The sequence below is a fragment of the Globicephala melas genome, chromosome 19 (genome assembly GCF_963455315.2).
Source record: "Globicephala melas chromosome 19, mGloMel1.2, whole genome shotgun sequence".
In the NCBI taxonomy this organism is placed as follows: domain Eukaryota; kingdom Metazoa; phylum Chordata; class Mammalia; order Artiodactyla; family Delphinidae; genus Globicephala; species Globicephala melas.
Genome location: NC_083332.1, coordinates 3261332 through 3278325, shown reverse-complemented (window position 1 = coordinate 3278325; position 16994 = coordinate 3261332). Strand labels below are relative to the sequence as shown.

The following is a 16994-nucleotide window of genomic DNA, read 5'->3' as shown; positions in this document are numbered from 1 at the left end:
CCTGTTAGCCAATCCATAAATTTTGCTGATTTATTTGAGAATCCAGGTGTGGGGTGCCCAGGCTCTCAGCAGGCAGCACGGAGAAATTCACCCCTAGCCCTCTTGGGAACCCAGAAATCTGGTCTCGAGTCTCTTCTCTTGAACACTCCTGCCCCTCCCCTCTCCCAGCCCTTGGAGACAGACTGAGGGCAGGAAAGACACACGGACACACGGAGAAGAGGATCTGGCTCTCTTTACTTGGACCACCCTAGTGTTGACCAGCCTGTGAGAAGAGACACCCCCAGCCCCTAGTTAGGAATGGGATGCCTGGGGATGAGGGGACCACGCAGAGGGCCTGAGCCCCAGGGCCGGATCTCCAGGCTGGTTTTAGAGTCTTGGGAGTGGAATGTAGAACTCAAGAGAACAATCTAGAATTCTAGGAATAAAATATAGAATCCCAGGAATGGAATCTGAAATTCTAGCGACACCTCTGGCGCTGAGAATGCTGGGAGTATAATTGAGTATTCTAGAGGCGCGTTCTGATTCTAGGACCCGACTTTAGAAGTTAGGGATTGGGGAGTTGGTCTCCGGAGGTACAGTCAGACTCTGGTTTGGGGGTCTGACTCCCTGTAGGTGGAACCAAAGCCTCCAACAGTGAAGCCTGAGACTCTGAGGGCCGTTTGAGGGGTTCAGAGGGTGGGATCCCGCCTTCAAGGGGCTGCGTCAGGTCCTCGGGGGGAGGGTTGGTTGCCTCAAGGGGCGGGGCCAGGACTTCAGGGGGCGGAGTCCCAGATCCCACAGCTGGGTCCTTGTGGCTGGGAGCAGAGTCTCCGGCCTTGTAGAAGCGCGCGAAGGTCTGCGAGCGCCTGGACCCCGGCTGTGGGGCGAATCCAGCCGCCTGTGCTAGCTCCTCGACCCGGGTGGAGAACCCCTGCAGCTGCTCCTGCCGCAGGTCCACTAGGAACCTGGAACCAGGAAGCAGCGTGTTAGGGGACCTGGCTTTCCGCCCCCAGCCTGGAAGTTCCCCGCCCTGCTCTCCGCTGGCTCACTGGGCTAATTCTACAATGAGGCGTCCTCCGGGGGCCACGCAGGTACCGAGCTCAGGGCTGAGAAGATGGACCATCCTGCAGAGAGAAAAAGGGGAGGGCTGAGGCTCAGACTTTTAGGTCCTGAGGGAAGAGGCGGGCTGGGGACCTAGACACTGATTAAGGAGGGTCTGGAGACTTGGATTCCTGGGTCTGAGGGAGGAGGGGTTGGGGGAGGAAAATCTGGGAACCTCCCAGGCACTCTTACCCACAAGCCACGTAGAGAAGCTGGAACCGTCCCTTGTAGCAGCTCTTGTGGTGGAGGGTCTGGGCAGAACCGAGGGACAGGAAGTGGACAGTGAAGGATTCCGGGACAGGGACTGCTGGGGAAGGGAAGACTGGCAGGGTTAGGCAAACAGACAAAACTTGGAGATGACTCGCCTTGTCCGTCTTCAAGCCCTTTCTCATCCTTCCTCTTAGGCAGATTCCTGGAAAATTCTGGGAGGATTGGCCTGGCACACAGAGACCCATTTTACAGACCAGGCAACTGAGATTCAAGAGAAGAAAAGAGAGTGGTTGGCCCATGGCCACACAAGACATCCATTCACCCGGGAGGGCCAAATTAGGGGATGGGTGGAAGGAGGCACGACCAGATTTGGGGGGGAGGGCTCTCCAGCGTTAAGCTGGGACCCAGCTTAACCTTGTTAAAATGTTCTCAGCCTCTTGGACTTCTGCAGGTAGGATGAGAATTCTACTACTGGAATTCAGAATGCTAAGGATGGTGTCAGGATTTAGCAAAGGGAGAGAAGCTCAAAGAGAAGAGAGAAAAATAGACCGGATGTCGGGAAGGGGAGGTCACTTGTCCAGGCATTAGATACCATACCAGTTCATGCTTGGACTTGAAACACCAGGAACCTGAAGCTCGGGACGGGGGTCCGGGTCCCATTCTCTCCCAGACATGATCACCCGAGCCCCAATTCCCATCTCAAGGAAGAAGGCTGAGTCCGTCGCTTACCAGGCTCCGGGCTTCCATCCGCGTCGCCTTGCACCTGCGCGGGGTCTCCCTGGGTGGCTCTCGGGCGGCCCCAGGCGGCCATCTCTCGGAACAGCTCCGTCACGTTGTGCTGCGTGATCTCGCCCGCGGTCTTTGGGGGAGAAAGGGCGTGGCGGGATGCGGGGCTAGGACCGCGGGGCCGGAATGGCAGGGGAGAGGCTTAGAGTACGCCATCCCCACACTCCCCCACACCCAGAGCTAGCATCTGGCGGGCAAGCTTACACTTCCATACTGGCCCTAGGAAGTAGAGAGGGGGCGCATAGGGGGCGGGGCCTCGCGAACTCGCCTCCAGCCCCAGCACCTCCAGCCTCAAACCTTGATAGGCTGACCGTTGCTGGTCTTCAGGAGGGTCTCGTCGTCCGCTTCGATGCCGAAGGCCACGAAGGGCCCTGTGACGATGTCCCCCCAGTACCCGCGCGCTGCTACACGCTCCCCGCGCTGGGAAATCAGGGAGAGAGGAGATGGGTGAAGTCGATGTTGGGGACTCCGACTCCTGGGCCCCCGAAAAGAAGCAGCCAGGGCAGGGAGTGGACTCGCACGTGGCTCAGGAGGCGACCGGACGCCAGGGTCCGGTTGGGCACGTGATAAGCGCTGGAGTCTCTGAGTTCAAAGGCGACTCCTGTGTCCCTCCAGCGCCGGAACTCACTGGTGTGGATGACTCGGGCCTGGAGTGGGGGGATGCAAGAAAAGAGGCCTCAGTGAATCTGGTATATGGATCCCAGGATCTCCTCCCAAAGACCCAGCACTGAGGGCCTCTGGCACCCTTTTCCTTCAGACCCAGGATTCGGGGCCCCCAACCGCTGCTTCCTCAAGCCCCAGCCCCTCCTCCTACACACCCAGGACTGGAGACCCCAGGCCCCTCCTCCCAGCCCTCACCCCGCGATCGTGCAGCTTCATGTGCAGGTCCCAGTCGCTGACACCGCGCCGGGCGTCGTACCGGGAGCCCAGGTAGTGGCGCAGCCTCGAGTCCCACAGGCGGCTCATGGGGAAAGCCTCGGGCCCCTTCTCCCCTCCGGCCCAGAAACGAAACACGGCCTCCAGGGCGTCGCGCTCGCGGAACTGCACGACCAGGCCCGCGTGGAGAGAGAACGAGAGAGAGGCGGCTGCAGGGACCGCGGCTTCTCTTACCTGATCCTCCCTTCCCTCCCAGGGCGTGGGAACGATTCTCTTTTTTCTCAGATGAAGAAACTGAGGCTCCAAGAGTAGAAGCCACCCCCAGGGCCATATCCCACTGTGGGAGCCGGGGAGCCCTCAGCTCTATCCATCAACGCAAACCCTTTTGGACTGCTTATCCCCATTCTTCCCACCGCCACCCGGATCCACGCCGGTGACGGTCGCAGGCCGGGCGGCGGCACCTTGAGGGCGCCCAGGCTGAGCCAGGGCAGCTGCTCCGCCAGGCGATCGGGCTCCGGGACGAGGCGAGCCAGGCGGCCGGCCTGGGTGCGCACGAAGGCGGCCACAGAGGGGCGCAGCAGCGCGTTCCCCCACACCTCCAGGAAGGTCTCGCTCCTCTCTGCGGGGAGGGGGGAGAAAATTAGAGGAGGGGGCAGAGGAGTGAGCCCAGAAATGAGACCCGTGCGGATGACGCATACCCACTTTATAGTGATCTTCTTATTCCATAGTCGTGTAATCAGCACAACGGACCCAGGCAAACTCCCTACCCACCCGAATAGCTAGAACACGAAGAATAACTTACACCCCACCTAGGTCTCCTCGCCTATTCCTTCCCACCCCCTGCAGGTAACCCCAATCCTGAATTTCATGTTTGTTTCCCTTGCCTTAAAAATGGAAAAGTTTTATATAGATATAGATGGAGGTGAAGATTTATGTGTGTTAAAGTGTTGAATATTTTCATTTTAGTTAAGAATCTTATAAAAGGGACTTCCCTGGTGGCGCAGTGGATAAGACTCCGGCGCTCCCAATGCAGGCGGCCCGGATTCGATCCCTGGTCAGGGAACTAGATCCTACATGCATGCTGCAACTAAGAGTTCGCCTGCCACAACTAAGGTCACACAGCAAACAGAGTCAGAATTTGAATACAGCCTGCCTGAGTCTACACTCTGCTCTAGGCACTAAACTGAAGTTTTTGTTACTGGGAAATAATCATTTCCCACCCAAATCCTCCTTCTCCCCCTCCTCCTTATAATCTCACTTCCAAGGCCGCTTCCTCCACGCAGATTCCCTGGGGTGCACACCTCTAACTAAGGGAGACTCAGGACTCAGGCTTTGGGCAGGACTGAGCTCAGCTCAGCCAAACCCTCCCCACATCTGGGGGACTCACTACCTCTCAGGAAGCCCTTTGATCTCTTTTGGGCTTCTCCCTCGCTAAGAGGTTTTGAATGCTTACACTGTGTCATGCACAGTTCTGAGAGTTTTATGTGGCTTTTCTCCTGGAATTCCCTAAATGATTCTAGGAAGTATTATCTTTTATCCCCATTTCAAAGGTGGGAAAAGCTGAGGCTCTAAGGCTACCAAACAAGTGAGCAAGTGACGAAATAGGGAACAATGTCCAAAATGTTTAACCGCACCCTTGAAATGCCAGAATTCCTGCAGGCAGGGGGAAGGAGCTGGGGGCCAGATTGCCGGGTATTTGCTGACCTTGCAACCCCATCTTCTCAGGATCCTCCAGGGCTAGGCTGAAAATCAGCATGTGTCGGGCTACAGCTTCCATATTATTCTCCAGCACATAAAACTGGAAGGATGGACAGGGAAAAATGATTGTGAGACCTGTGTTCCTGGCCCCTAGGAGACCCTGGAGCGGGAAACCTCAGCCCCCTCCTTCCACAGGACTCAGGAGACCTGTACACCAGCCCCACTCCTTTAAACACAGGAGTGTGGGCACTCAGAACCCTCCTCCCCATCACTACTCAGGAGACTTGATCCTTAGGCTCTTCCTCTCACTTCAACCCAGGAGTCCCCAACACCAGCCCCTTCCCTCCTCAGGGCCTAGGAGTCTGGGTCCCCAGCTCCCTCCTCCCTCAAGGACTCAGGAATCTGTGCTCTTATCTTCATCCTCCTCCTTCCAGGACCCCATAATCCCAGCTTACACGGAACCTCCTTCGAGGCCAGAGAGCCGCCCGGGTCAGGGTCCGTAGCAGGTGTCGCCCATCCACGGAGCCCAACAGCAGCACATTTAGCTCGGGGGTCCCGTGCTCTGTATCGGCCTGTGAGTCTGGGTCCACAGGAGGACCTGACAAGACGACAGCGGGCTGGGGTTGGTGGCCTGGAGAACGCCCCCTGCAGCCACCCCCCAGCACGATGAACTACAACTCCCAGCAGGACTTGCACCCCTGGCCTTGTTTTTTTGGTTTTTTTTGCGGTACGCGGGCTTCTCACTGTTGTGGCCTCTCCCGTTGCGGAGCACAGGCTCCGGACGCGCAGGCTCAGCGGCCATGGCTCACGGGCCCAGCCGCTCCGCGGCATGTGGGATCCTCCCGGACCGGGGCACGAACCCGTGTGTCCTGCATCGGCAGGCGGACTCTCAACCACTGCGCCACGAGGAAAGCCCTGGCCTTGGTTTTAAAAGGAGCTGTGCCTCTAAGCATTCTGGGACTCGTAGTTCGCAGAGGTATCTAGGCTGTCCACTGGAGGGCGCCCCCCGCCCTTGGAGCCTCAGAGAACGTTAGCGCCAGAACGTTAGTGTCTGCCAGGCTGTGAAAGTAGCCGCTGTGTCGGATGATTTGTAGTCCTGTGTGGGCGACTCACTCTCAGCCTGCAGGTCAACCGCCGGGGACAGGCCCCACCAGGACACAGAGCCGAAGCCAGTGCCCGAGCCCGCTGGTGTGGTCATCTCCCTGCGGGACAAACAACCCGGGAATCCCCAAATATCGTGTCTGCATTGCCCACCCATTCCCCTCTCACCTCCGCTGACTTCTCGCCCCTTTCACAGCCCCCTCACCTTTATCCTTCTAAATAACCCGAGACGTCCCCTCCCTCCCCTCTCGGTGCGGCGCTGGGATCCGAAGGCCCCTACACAACTGCTGCCCATAGTCCCCGCCCTTTTCAATCAGTCGGCCAATAGGAGTGTGCGGGCTGGCACCACCGCCATCAACTGACCAATGAGAGCGAGGGAGACCTGCCCGTTGCAAACTTTTAGCCAATGGGAGCGCTAAGGGTTTGTGGGAGCGGTGGGCGAGAGGACGCGGTTGTCATGACGACGGCGCTGAAGGGGAAGGGGCGGGGCCGGAAGAGGTTGGGGCGGAGCTGGGGGCGATCCAAATTTCTGGAAGCTGGAGGCCTGGGCCGATTCAAATTTAGAACGGAACAGAATCTTGATCAACCCAAATTAAACTGAGGTGGCTTAGACCATAAACTATAGACCTCTGTGGCCCCATTTCCCCTCACACCCTGGCTCTATCACACAGGGCTTCTCTCCAGGTGAGAAAAACGCAGCGAAGTACTGAGGCCAGCTAGCACTGGCTCCGGTTGCTACATTTTCAGGAATTTTATGACCTGGTTTTACACACAATCATTACTAAAAATTAAACTTTTTACTAAAAATTAAATTCCAATAAAATACATTAAAATAAAAGTAATCATACTCAAAACTCATCACTTCCTACTTTATTATATTTTACAATTATTGATGGTCTTAAGGTTATTTACAGCTATTGTACCTGTAAGAAGGAAATGCTATTTTCATGCGATAGTTTAAAAAATGAAGTTGGCAAACTAGGACCATGGGCTGTCTATTTTTGTAAATAAAGTTTTATTAGAACAAGGGCCAGGATTAGGATAAGGCAGAGAGGTCCAAGTGAAGGGTCAGATCCTGTCTTTAAATTTTAAAAAAAATATTGCATTAAAATACTTTCTATCTTGATTACTGGGTGTGTTGGTTTTGGTGACTTTGTTTTTGTTTTGGCTTTGCCTTAAATTTTGGGACCCTTGTTCTACTCTGGGAAATACTATAGGATGGTGTGGTAGTAGGCATCTCTTCTCAACTCTATATTCAGACTTCACATCGGTGGCTTGAAATCAGCCACAGTGACAGTATTTACACCATGGAAGGGGGCAAGCTACACAACAGGGCTTCAGAGAGATGGTAACAGCACACCTCAGGAACCACACCAAGTCCTCTGTTGTCTCCAGGTCTATATGGCTTGTGTTGTTGTTTATTTATTATTTATTTACTTGGCTGAGCCAGGTCTTAGTTGTGGCACGCAGGATCTTTTTTTTTTTTTTTTTTTTTAGTTGCAGCACATGGCATCTTTTAGTTGCGGCATGTGAGATCTAGTTCCCTGACCAGGGATCGAACCTGGGCACCCTGCCTTGGGAGCATTGGGAGTGCGGAGTCTTAGCTACTGAACCACCAGGGAAGTCCCTTTATGGCTTGTGTTGCTCCTTCTAACATCCTCCCCTTCTCCCCCTGGAAAACTCCAAATCCTTCTAACCTTAGCCAGGGATCTTCCTGATTTCTGCTCCTGCTTTTTCAGCAGATGGCCACTGTAGTCTACCCTGTGACTCCCAGTACTTTATATCTGGGGTTGAGGACGCTTGAGAATGTGGCTTTTGGTGCCAGCCATGGCTGGGTTTACACCTTGTCCTGTCACTTGCTGGCTGAGAGAACTCGGCCAGGTGACTTAACCTGTCTGTGAGTTCCACAAGGGCAGGGACTCCAGCGAGACACATCTCCAGATCATCCCCAGCACCCAGCCCAGGGCACAGCACCCAAGGAGCCTCGGTTCTCTGTCCCCTCTCCTCACCCTGCTACATGAACTTAGCCAAGTCAGTCACCCTCTCTGCCTCAGTGTCATGTTCTGTAAAATGGGAAAGGTAACATGCAACTAGCAGGAGTGTGGTGGGTTGAAAGAAGGTCCACCTGCCTGCTGAGGACAGTTCTGGTTAGTGGGAAGGAAATGAAGGCTGAGTTTTCAGCAACCCTCCAGGAGTGGGCCAGCCAACCTGGGCCCCTCCTGAGTCAGCCTTCAGCCCACTAGAGCCCCAGATCCTGACTTTCTCCAGTGAGGCTTAATGTCTTTTATCTTCATCACCGCCACTCTCCACAACGTTTCCTCCACGGAGGAGCCAGAGTAATCTGAAATGTGAACCAAGCCATGCCACTTCCCTCTAAAACCCTACTGAGGTTTCTCACTGCAGGTAGATACAATCCCAGTTCCTTAGCTTCACCTCCTAGTTCCTGTGTGATCTGGCTCTTGGCTGTGTCTCTTACGTCATGTCCCCACCTCCACCCCCATACATCCACCCTGATGCTCCTCTCCAGCCACACTGGCCTCCTGGCTCTTTTGAGAATACATCAAGCCTGTTCTTGCCCCCAGGGCCTTTGCAAGGAACTTGGGGTTCCTTCTGTATGGAATTCTCTTCCCCCTCGTCTTTGTGTGTGTGCGTTAAAATACACACAATACGAAGCTTACAATGAATGATGTTTAGTACATTCACAGTATTGTGCAACCATCACCACTATCTAGTTCCAGAAATTGCTCATCATGCCATAAGGAGACCCCATACTCATTAATCAGTCCCTCCTCATTTATCCCTCTCCCTAGTCCCTGAAAACCACTAGTCTACTTTTTTCTTCTCTGTGGATTTGCCTATTCTAGATACTTCATATAGTTGGAATCATACAATATGTGGCCTTTTATGTCTGGTTAAAATCGTGTTTTCAAGGTTCATCTATGCTATAGCATGAATCAGTTACTTCATTCCTTTTTGTGACTGGATCATATTCCATCATATTTCCCCTTCATCTTTGGAAGCCTCATGCCTTCTTGTCATTCATATCACAGCCTAAACACTATTTCTTCAGAGAAGCTGTCCCTGACAACCCTTTTTAAATGATCTGAGCCCTTACTGGTTTCCTTCCCAGTTTGGTCGCCACTTGTAATGGTTTTATACTTCTCATTTGTCTGCTTACTTGTGGAGACATAGACCCAGGGATCCCAATGTCATCATCTAACTCAGAACAGATTCAACCCCAGGATTTAGAGAAGGACTTCCTGGATGTATGATCCCGAGCAGGTCATGTTAATTCCCTGAAGCACAGTTTCCTCATTTGTCAACTGGGAATAATAATCGTGTCTATTTAATGAGGTTGCTGTGAGGATTATTATCAAAAGTAGTAGCAGTAATAGTAATAACATATACATAGTACTGTCGTTATAAAGATGCCCCCCACTCACTCACACATGAGAAATTATTGCATTCCTTTGGAGGAACTTTTTAAATTTCATGGACCTCACAACCTAGGTAACTGATCAGATTTCCCTTTTCCCATTGGCTACCAGGAAGCTCAGGGGTAAGTTCTGCCCCTTTCCTTAGCACATGGCAGTACTTGTTGGCTCATTTTCCACTTTACCTGATGCTCAGAGAGCTCTCTTGCCAAATGTCATGGACCTTTGTCCGTCACCTGAAATCCTGTCTGGGATGAGATGGGGGAGAAGCCAATAACATGATCAACTTTCCTAGACACAGACTGAGAGAAAGAATTTGTTGCAAAAAGAATGAGGTGTAGCTGGAACTACTGTGTCTCCCTGAGGAAATCTTGCCCTTTCTCTCATTCTCTGGGGATTTTATTCCTAGACGCTGCATATCTACTTTGTTTCCTTGATGACAATAAGTTGCTTGGAAGTAAAGTCTGGATTTGCATCTATTTGGGGGTCCCGAGCTTCCAACAGAAGCTGGCATACAGAGGGCCTCAGGGAATATAGAAAGGATGGATGATGCAAGGAAGAAAGAAAGGGAGGGAGGGAAATATGGGTACGAAAATCTATGTAAATCATGGGTGAGGGAGCAGATAAATTCATGAATAACTAAGTGAATTCTCATTGACTCCTCACAGCAAATGTACAGTAGGTGTTAGTATTACCATGATTTTTTTCAGGTGAGGAAGCTGAAGCTTGGAGGGGTGAGTGAATGAATAAGTGATGGAGTGAATGGGAGAGTGAGTGGGTGAAAGGATGGATGGATGAGTGGGTGGGTGAGTTTCCGCGTGTGTTTCCAGGATAGGCAGCCCTATCCCTGCCCTTGTGTGGTCCCACCCCTGGAGGGTCCCTCCTGCGTTCCCAGTCTTCACCCCTACCCACCTCCATCAAGGAGCACCGGTCCAGGCCAGCAAAGTTGCTGAGTATTTATTTGGTCCCAGGAGCGGTGCAGGAATCAGACCGGGGACAGGAGTGGGTGATACTGTGCAGGAAAAGGGATACTGGGAGCCAAGGGGATAGTAGGCTGGGATCACTGATTGTCAAAGCAGAGGGCGAGACCCTGGGATGGCGGGAGACCAGACTGCTCTCCTCCTCCCCCAGGGGTCCCTGGGGCTTTGGGGCATGTGCCATATTGGGGGAGTTGGCAGGTTATCATGATTGGCATAATGGGGATGGGGAGAAGGCAGGAATGGGTAGAGTGGGGGGGGTGTTAGCGTTCAGAGAAGGCTTATAGGTGGGCATGGACGTGGCTTTGGACAGGAGTCTGGGGTCAGGGGCTTGAGGGTGGGTATCAGGGTGCTGGCGGTGGCCTCACTCGGTCAGGGGGCCGCAGCGAGTGCCACTGGGCGATGGGCCGCCGGGGGTTGGCCAGCATGTCTGCCCAGTGCCGCAGCCCAGCGCCCCCGGCCGCTGCCCCTACGGCCACCCTCCCGATGGCCTCGTTCTTGCCCAGCTTGTCATAGTCCAGCACAGTCAGCTCCACCTGAACCTTCTGAGGTGGGCAGGGGAGGAAGAAGAGACAGAGAGTGGGGTAAGGAGGTAATGTGAGGGACTCAGATTTCATTGCTAAGGAGACCCTCTCCCTCACAACCCTCATTCTGAGGGGTCTTCCTAGGTCCCTGGGCTAAGGCTTCATCTGGAGCTTGGACCGGGGGAGGGGGCGGAGATAAACTCTCAGGACCCCGTTGCTCAGGGGTTGTTAGGAGGCCCCTTAGGGTCAGCCTCCTAAGGGGGGCAAATCTTCAAGACTTTGAAATGGGTGGAGGGGCCGGGCCTTAGGGTTGTGGGGAAGTCTCTTTTTCTCAGTAACCAGAGCTCCTGAGGGCAACGGGCACCCTGGTCTTGCTTGGGGGTGGGGCTTCCTGGTCCTCATGGGAGAAACTGAGATTGAGAACACAATCAGACCCCCAAGACCTGGCTTCTCAGGGTTGCTAAGGAGTCTCCCTTCCCTCAGCAACGGGGGTTTCTAAGGGCCTGGGACTCCGGGGTAAGGGCTGCTCTGGCAGGGGCTATGGGCAGGTCTGAGCTCACCTGGACCTGGTCACAGGGCACCTCGAAGCTGAAGGCCTCGTTGTAATAGGGGTTCAGAGTATTCTTCTTGATGGTCGTTTTCTTCTTCCGCACCTTTTTGCCACCCTGCAGCAGGTGGACCTTGACATACGGATCTGGGGAGAGGGAGGAGGGATCTTATAACCCCACCACTCTGGTGAGTCCAAAGGGATCAGATTGAGGGGAATGCATGAGACTCTCCTTTGGAACAACACAGAGACAGCCCATGGACCCCTCAGGTCTCCCTTTCTCTGTGCCCAAATAGAATCTAAATCCTCCATGACAGCCGGGATCCCCCTCTCCCCTATGAGACCCTCGGGGCCCAGACACTGCCAGAACCTTAGCCAGAGAACCTCCCCCGACCATCATCACCATTTGCTTGCTTCCCACTCACCTGACAGCCCTGCTACATCCATCTTCTTCAGGTTTTTAGCCTCCAGGACGATGACGGTGAGCTTCCCGGCCGTGGGGACATAGCGGAGGGAGAAGCAAATGTCACCTAGTTTCTCCTGCTAAAAGATGGAGAGGAACTCATCACCGGAACAGGGGCTCCGCATCCAACCCCTCTGCGATTTTTCTTCCCTCCCCCTCGTGTTGAAATGGTATGGTCCAGAGTTAAGACCCGGGTGGTACAATCCGAGGGGGACTGCCGAGGGGAGGCGTTGATCCACCAGGATAGACCTGGGAGCTACTCTTCTGCAGCAGGTGGAAGTGCTGGAGCCCAGAGGATCGCGGAGGCCTGTGATCTGATTGGCCCGGGGTTGAGGTGGGCGTGGCCAGATGTGGGGGCGTGGCCACGCGTGCTCACCTCCTCCCGAGGAGCCGCCTGCAGCTCCCGCCAGGCCAGCACTGGCCGCCCCAAGTCCACGGAGCTCATGGGGACCCGCACCTCCCCAATGGAGTCGTTGCGGGAGAAGCGGTCGAAGTCGTATACTGCCATGACCAGTACCCTGCCCCCCAGCTCCACGTAGGGGACCTGGGGGAAGGGGGACGCAAAGAAAGCACACGGTGAGAGTAGGAAGTGGGACACAGCACATCCAGGTGGAAGGCGATGAGTGGGGGCAGCGAGGGTCCCAAGGAACAGTTAGGGGGGTGCCTATGGACCCCAAATGGGACAGCCCAAGGACCAACGAAGCAGTCCAGGGGCCAGTAGTGCCCCCCAAAGGGACAACGCAGGGTCCAGTGGAATAGTCCCCAGAGCTGGTAGCTGCCACCAGTAAAAGCCGAAGATATCGGTCCCAAGCGTTTCAGAGACTGGGGACAGGCTGCCGGGCATAAAGCACTGAGGCCACGAGCTCACCTTGAAGGCAAAGTTCTCCCCAAAGTGTGGGTTCAGCGTCTGCCGATGCACCCTGGTCTCGTGCCGCCTCCGTTTGTCTGGCAGCAGGTAAACCCGCACGTAGGGGTCAGAGGAGCCACCTAGGTCCAAGGCTGCCAATCCCTCAGCTTGCACGATGCCCACCAGCAGCTGTACAGTGATAAGGGGACCCTAGTCTTAGCTTCCCTTCCAGAGCTTCCTCCAAGAAGGGGCTAGAACCCCTGGGACCCTCCCCTCCAAAGCATCTCCCCTCCTCCACACTCACCTGGCCACTCTGGAAATCATAATCCAGTGAGTACTGTAGTCGTCCTAGTTCATGCTTCTCTGCCACCTGCTGCCCTGGCCCAGATGGTGTCGGCTCCAGCTCCTCCACTTCTGGCTGCACCTTAGAGAGCCAGGGGCAAGGGCAGGTGAACTCTTCCCCTGATAGTGATATCCACCCAGGCGCAGAAGCCAAAGGAGACTCACAGATCCCTCCAGCTATACCTGAACACTTGCAAGCTAAGCAGAGTCGGTGTTTGATTAGTGATGTCTGCCACAGGTGGGACTAGCCATGGCAAAACAGTGTGGTACGTTTGTCAGTGTTTTATTAGTGATGCCTGCTACCGGTGGGGCATAGACGTGATGACACACATGCAGTGTGCTTGTCACGACTAGACTAGAAAAACAAGCACTGACAGTGTCTCATTGCCTACAGGATGGATGCAGATTTTAGTTCACACATTAATGGATGTATTGGGATGATTGTCCAAATTGCCACATTGATCAGTGATCTTGGACAGAAAATATGGAGGAAAAATGGCATATTTAGTGTGTATTTGCCATTCTAAACTAGAACAACAAAGTCAGAAAACTTCTTAACCTAAGCCACCGATTTTCAAAATGCAATGTGAATCAGAATTCCCCTGAGTAGTGTGGCAAAATGCCTTCACTTCAGAGATTCTGATTCAGTAGGTCTGGCACAAGATCCAGAATTTGCATTTCAACAAGTACCTGAACTGATTCTGATGCTGATGGTCTTTGGAGTCACTGGCTTAGGGGAGAGGGATGAAGACTGGATACCAGGGCCCTAAAGGACACCCCTTAAGGGTAATAATTTTAACACCTATTTGTTGAAAAGGGAGGTAAGGAAATACTAGTTATGGTCCACAAACTTGAGGCTCAGAGACAAACAGTGAATTTCCCAAGGTCACAGAGCCGGTTGCTCTGGGTTGGAAACCTAGGACTCTGGCTCCCAGGAGAGTCTCATTCCACTCTGCATTCAGAGGCCCAGTGCTCAGATACTTGCACCTGTAGCTTTCCACGCCAACGACGTCTTCCAACTCGCGTTTGCTTCAACCTCTCAAGGCTGCCATTCAGCCTCCTCCTTTGTCTCCTTGCCCCAGACCTGTCCTCCACAAGGGTTCCAGGGGATTCATCCTAAAGCCCATGTGACCTTGTGCCTCTCCCACTCAAAACTTCTGTGGCTCCCAATCACCTTCATTACATGGGTACTGCTGAGCTCTCCAGAAACCTCACCCTAGAGCACAGGATATCTGTATGCTATACCCCAGCTATTGTGAAGAATGACTCTTTGTTCTCCAAATATCCCTCAGAATCAGGATTCCAGGCCTCAACACATGCTCCTCCTTTGAGGTAGAATGTCCTTCTCTCTGCTCTCAGTTAATTCTGAGTTCCTCTGGGTCTCAACACAGAAGTCACCTCCTCCAGGAAGCCTTCTCAGACCGCCTAGGCTGTCAGGTGGTTTCTCTATGCTCCCATATGCCCTGTACTGCCACTAATGTGGCACATACCACCCTGTATTTTGAATGTCTATATGAGCATCTGACTTCCCCATCAGGCTGGAGGTTCTTGTGAATGTCTGGTCTATCTCCAGGTCCCCAGGTCCAGGTTAGGGCTAGACACACAAGGGAGATGAGCAAACACAGCGGGTGTAAGAGGGATGGAGCAGGGACTGAGGCTGCTGGGCCATTGAGAGGAGTAAGGGTGAAGGAAGGAGCAGGGCTGAGGGGCTGGGCCAGGCCACACCTTGTCTATGTAACTCCGGCCCAGCTCCTTCACTTCCTGAAGGTGGACCTGGGCTTGAGCCTGGCTCTTCTTGCCCATCCGCCTCCGACAACGCTTCCGGTAGAGACAGAAACAGCAGCTGAAGACGAGGAGGGCTGAGACCAGCACGATGGTGGCCAGAGCCCAGGGGGGCACTGCAGAGGACATGGAAACAGCAAACATTGAGGCCCTGAGAGACAAGCAGGCTGATTCATTCTGTATGACACGTGTCAGCTGAAATCCTGGCCTTGTTTTCCCTCCAGCCATTTCCATTCCATTTTATTCCCATGTTTTCCTTCCAACTGGTCTCACATATAAAACTATTTGAAGACCTAAGGCAGGATGACACCATCTAGATTTTCTTGCCTATTAGGATTAGTTCCACCTCCTCTTCTACTCCCATTCTAATCTTTTTGCTCAACCGCTGTGTTTTAGAAGGCTTAACCCTTCTCTGGGCCTCAGTCTCCCTCTTTAAAAGAAGGGAGAGGTGGACCTTCCAATTCACCAATCCACAGTTCCATTCCATTCCACACCCCTTGATTTGGTTCCTGATTTTCTCACAAACCTGTTCCTTTTTCATTTCATTTAGATTCCAATCCAGGATGCCGACTACAATCTCACCCGTATTTTCCAGCCCGCCAGCCTGAATACACCCGTTCGAACCCCGCCCCTGGGAATCCTAGCCTGGCTTTCCCTCCGCTCCACCCCGGGTTTCGCTCACCAGGGCCGTGGCTGATGCGACTCGAGTCAGGAGGCGTGTCGGTCGCTGGAGGCCCCGGTGTTGGGGGCTCCGGGAACATGGCGGCGGGGTCTTACTGTTCTTTCTGCGGAGGCACCCAAATGCTCTAGTCCCCCCACACCCACCCCGTGCATCCGTCGAGCCATCCGAACAACAAAGAACTCCAACTCCCATCGGCACCCTGGGCCGTATGGTCCCGTATGGGAACCTGCCAACCGCCGCGAGGCATGCTGGGGGTTGTTGTTTCAGCCTTCCTGCGACGGAGGGCGAGGGCTGGGGGTGGATTCCAGGACCAAATCTCATCCCAAGGGACGCCCCCTCCCTCCAAGGCCTCTAGGAATCCAATCCCGCTGACTTCTGTCCCTTCCTTGCCCTTCCCCGGGGCCTGAACCGGAAGTGGGCGAGGGCGGGCGTGGGAACCAGCGCACCGGGTTGCCCAGAGCAACGGCTGGCTCCACGAGGGCGGGGTGAAGGTAGCGCTGGTTGCCCCGGCAACGGCCTGTTGCCAGGACAACGGGCGGGGCTGACGCACAGAAGCCGAGTCCCAGAGGCGCAAGCCGGTTCGGTTCCCCGTCCCACCTGGGACCTCAGACCCGGATACCCCTGACAAGCGAAGATGCGTAGGACGCGGCCTTGCCCGTGCGTCTGTCCACGCGCCCAAGGCTGGCTCCTCCTTCCACATCTGGTCCTGGGAGTGAAGACTCAGGCTGCCCTCCCTCTCCCACTCTTGCGGGGAATGTGAGGGGCGGGCGGCTGCCCTGCTGCCTTGGCTGGGCCACCACATCCTTTTCAGCCTGTTTGTCTCTTCCGCGCACCCTGAGCTCTGTCTTCACACCTGTCCTCGTGACCGCCTCGGCCTCCATTCCTCTCTCGACCCCACATCGAGGTCCGTCTCCCCGTCGGCTTCTCGCCGCTCCTCCGTCTGGGTTGTCTGGCCTCTGCCTGTTGTCTGATCTCAGTCTACCGGGATCTCGCACCCTCTTCCACTGCCTGCTCCTCCCTTCCCTCTGGCTCTTTGTCTCCACACCTGTCTCTAAATCCCATTCTCCCCATTTCAGGCTCCAGCCCTCCCACTCCATCTGCTGGTCTCTCCCAGTGTCCCCGCCACCACACACACGCGCGCGCGCACACACACACACACACACACACACGCGCGCGCACATACACACACCATCTCTCTAGGGATGGAAATGAGGATGGGGCTTAGGGAGGGGGTTCCAGTGGCTCCTACCTGCTCGGTGGCTAGACAGGACCCTCCCGAGAGATACCGAGGCGCCGGCCCCGCCCGGACCCCGCCCCGGCACGCGTGTGGCTGGCGCTGTCCTGGGTGCTGATCGCGGAGCGCTGTGGGGCGGGGGCTCAGCCGAACGGAGCCGGCCCGGGGTGTGTATGTGCGTGTGTGCGTGTGTGTGAGCGTGTATATGTGTGTGAGAGAAAGCCTAAGAGTGTGTATGTGTGTGTGCGCGTGCGTGTTTGGAAGGTGGAGAACCCCGCCCCGGCCCTCGTCCCGCCCCAGCCTGGAACCACCAGGGCGCCCATGGATATTTATCCTGGTCCCAAGGATTTTCTGCCTTCTAGTCCAGCCACCGGGCATACAGACCCCTTCTCCCCACCCCAAACCCCGGGA

At 54.8% G+C, this 16994-nt stretch overlaps 2 protein-coding genes across 8 annotated transcripts; both read right to left on the bottom strand.

Annotated features, from left to right (window-relative positions):
• Window positions 1-217: 217 nt before the first annotated feature.
• DNAAF3 (dynein axonemal assembly factor 3) lies at window positions 218-6006 on the bottom strand. The gene is given in 13 exon segments (XM_030851374.2): window positions 218-580; window positions 582-944; window positions 1029-1103; window positions 1273-1387; window positions 2020-2149; window positions 2374-2496; window positions 2598-2723; window positions 2935-3117; window positions 3414-3571; window positions 4657-4750; window positions 5106-5248; window positions 5764-5852; window positions 5957-6006. Coding segments are annotated over 12 exon segments (1638 nt in total). The 5' UTR covers window positions 5849-5852; window positions 5957-6006; the 3' UTR covers window positions 218-537.
• Window positions 6007-10127: 4121 nt separating this feature from the next.
• SYT5 (synaptotagmin 5) lies at window positions 10128-16976 on the bottom strand. Of its 7 annotated transcripts, XM_060289463.1 has the most exons (10): window positions 16599-16716; window positions 15947-16055; window positions 15350-15452; window positions 14611-14783; window positions 12848-12967; window positions 12565-12732; window positions 12073-12240; window positions 11659-11776; window positions 11247-11380; window positions 10128-10707 (listed from the first exon to the last, which is right to left on the bottom strand). In XM_060289463.1, exons 3-10 carry the CDS (start codon window positions 15426-15428, stop codon window positions 10507-10509), a joined length of 1161 nt encoding a protein of 386 aa, XP_060145446.1. In that variant the 5' UTR covers window positions 15429-15452; window positions 15947-16055; window positions 16599-16716; the 3' UTR covers window positions 10128-10506. The 7 variants fall into 7 exon arrangements, with proteins under 7 accessions (XP_060145446.1, XP_030707230.1, XP_030707231.1 ...); XM_030851370.2 differs by lacking the exon at window positions 15947-16055 and having other exon boundaries at window positions 16599-16738; XM_030851371.2 differs by lacking the exon at window positions 15947-16055 and having other exon boundaries at window positions 11659-11773; window positions 16599-16738.
• Between the last annotated feature and the right edge of the window lie 18 nt (window positions 16977-16994).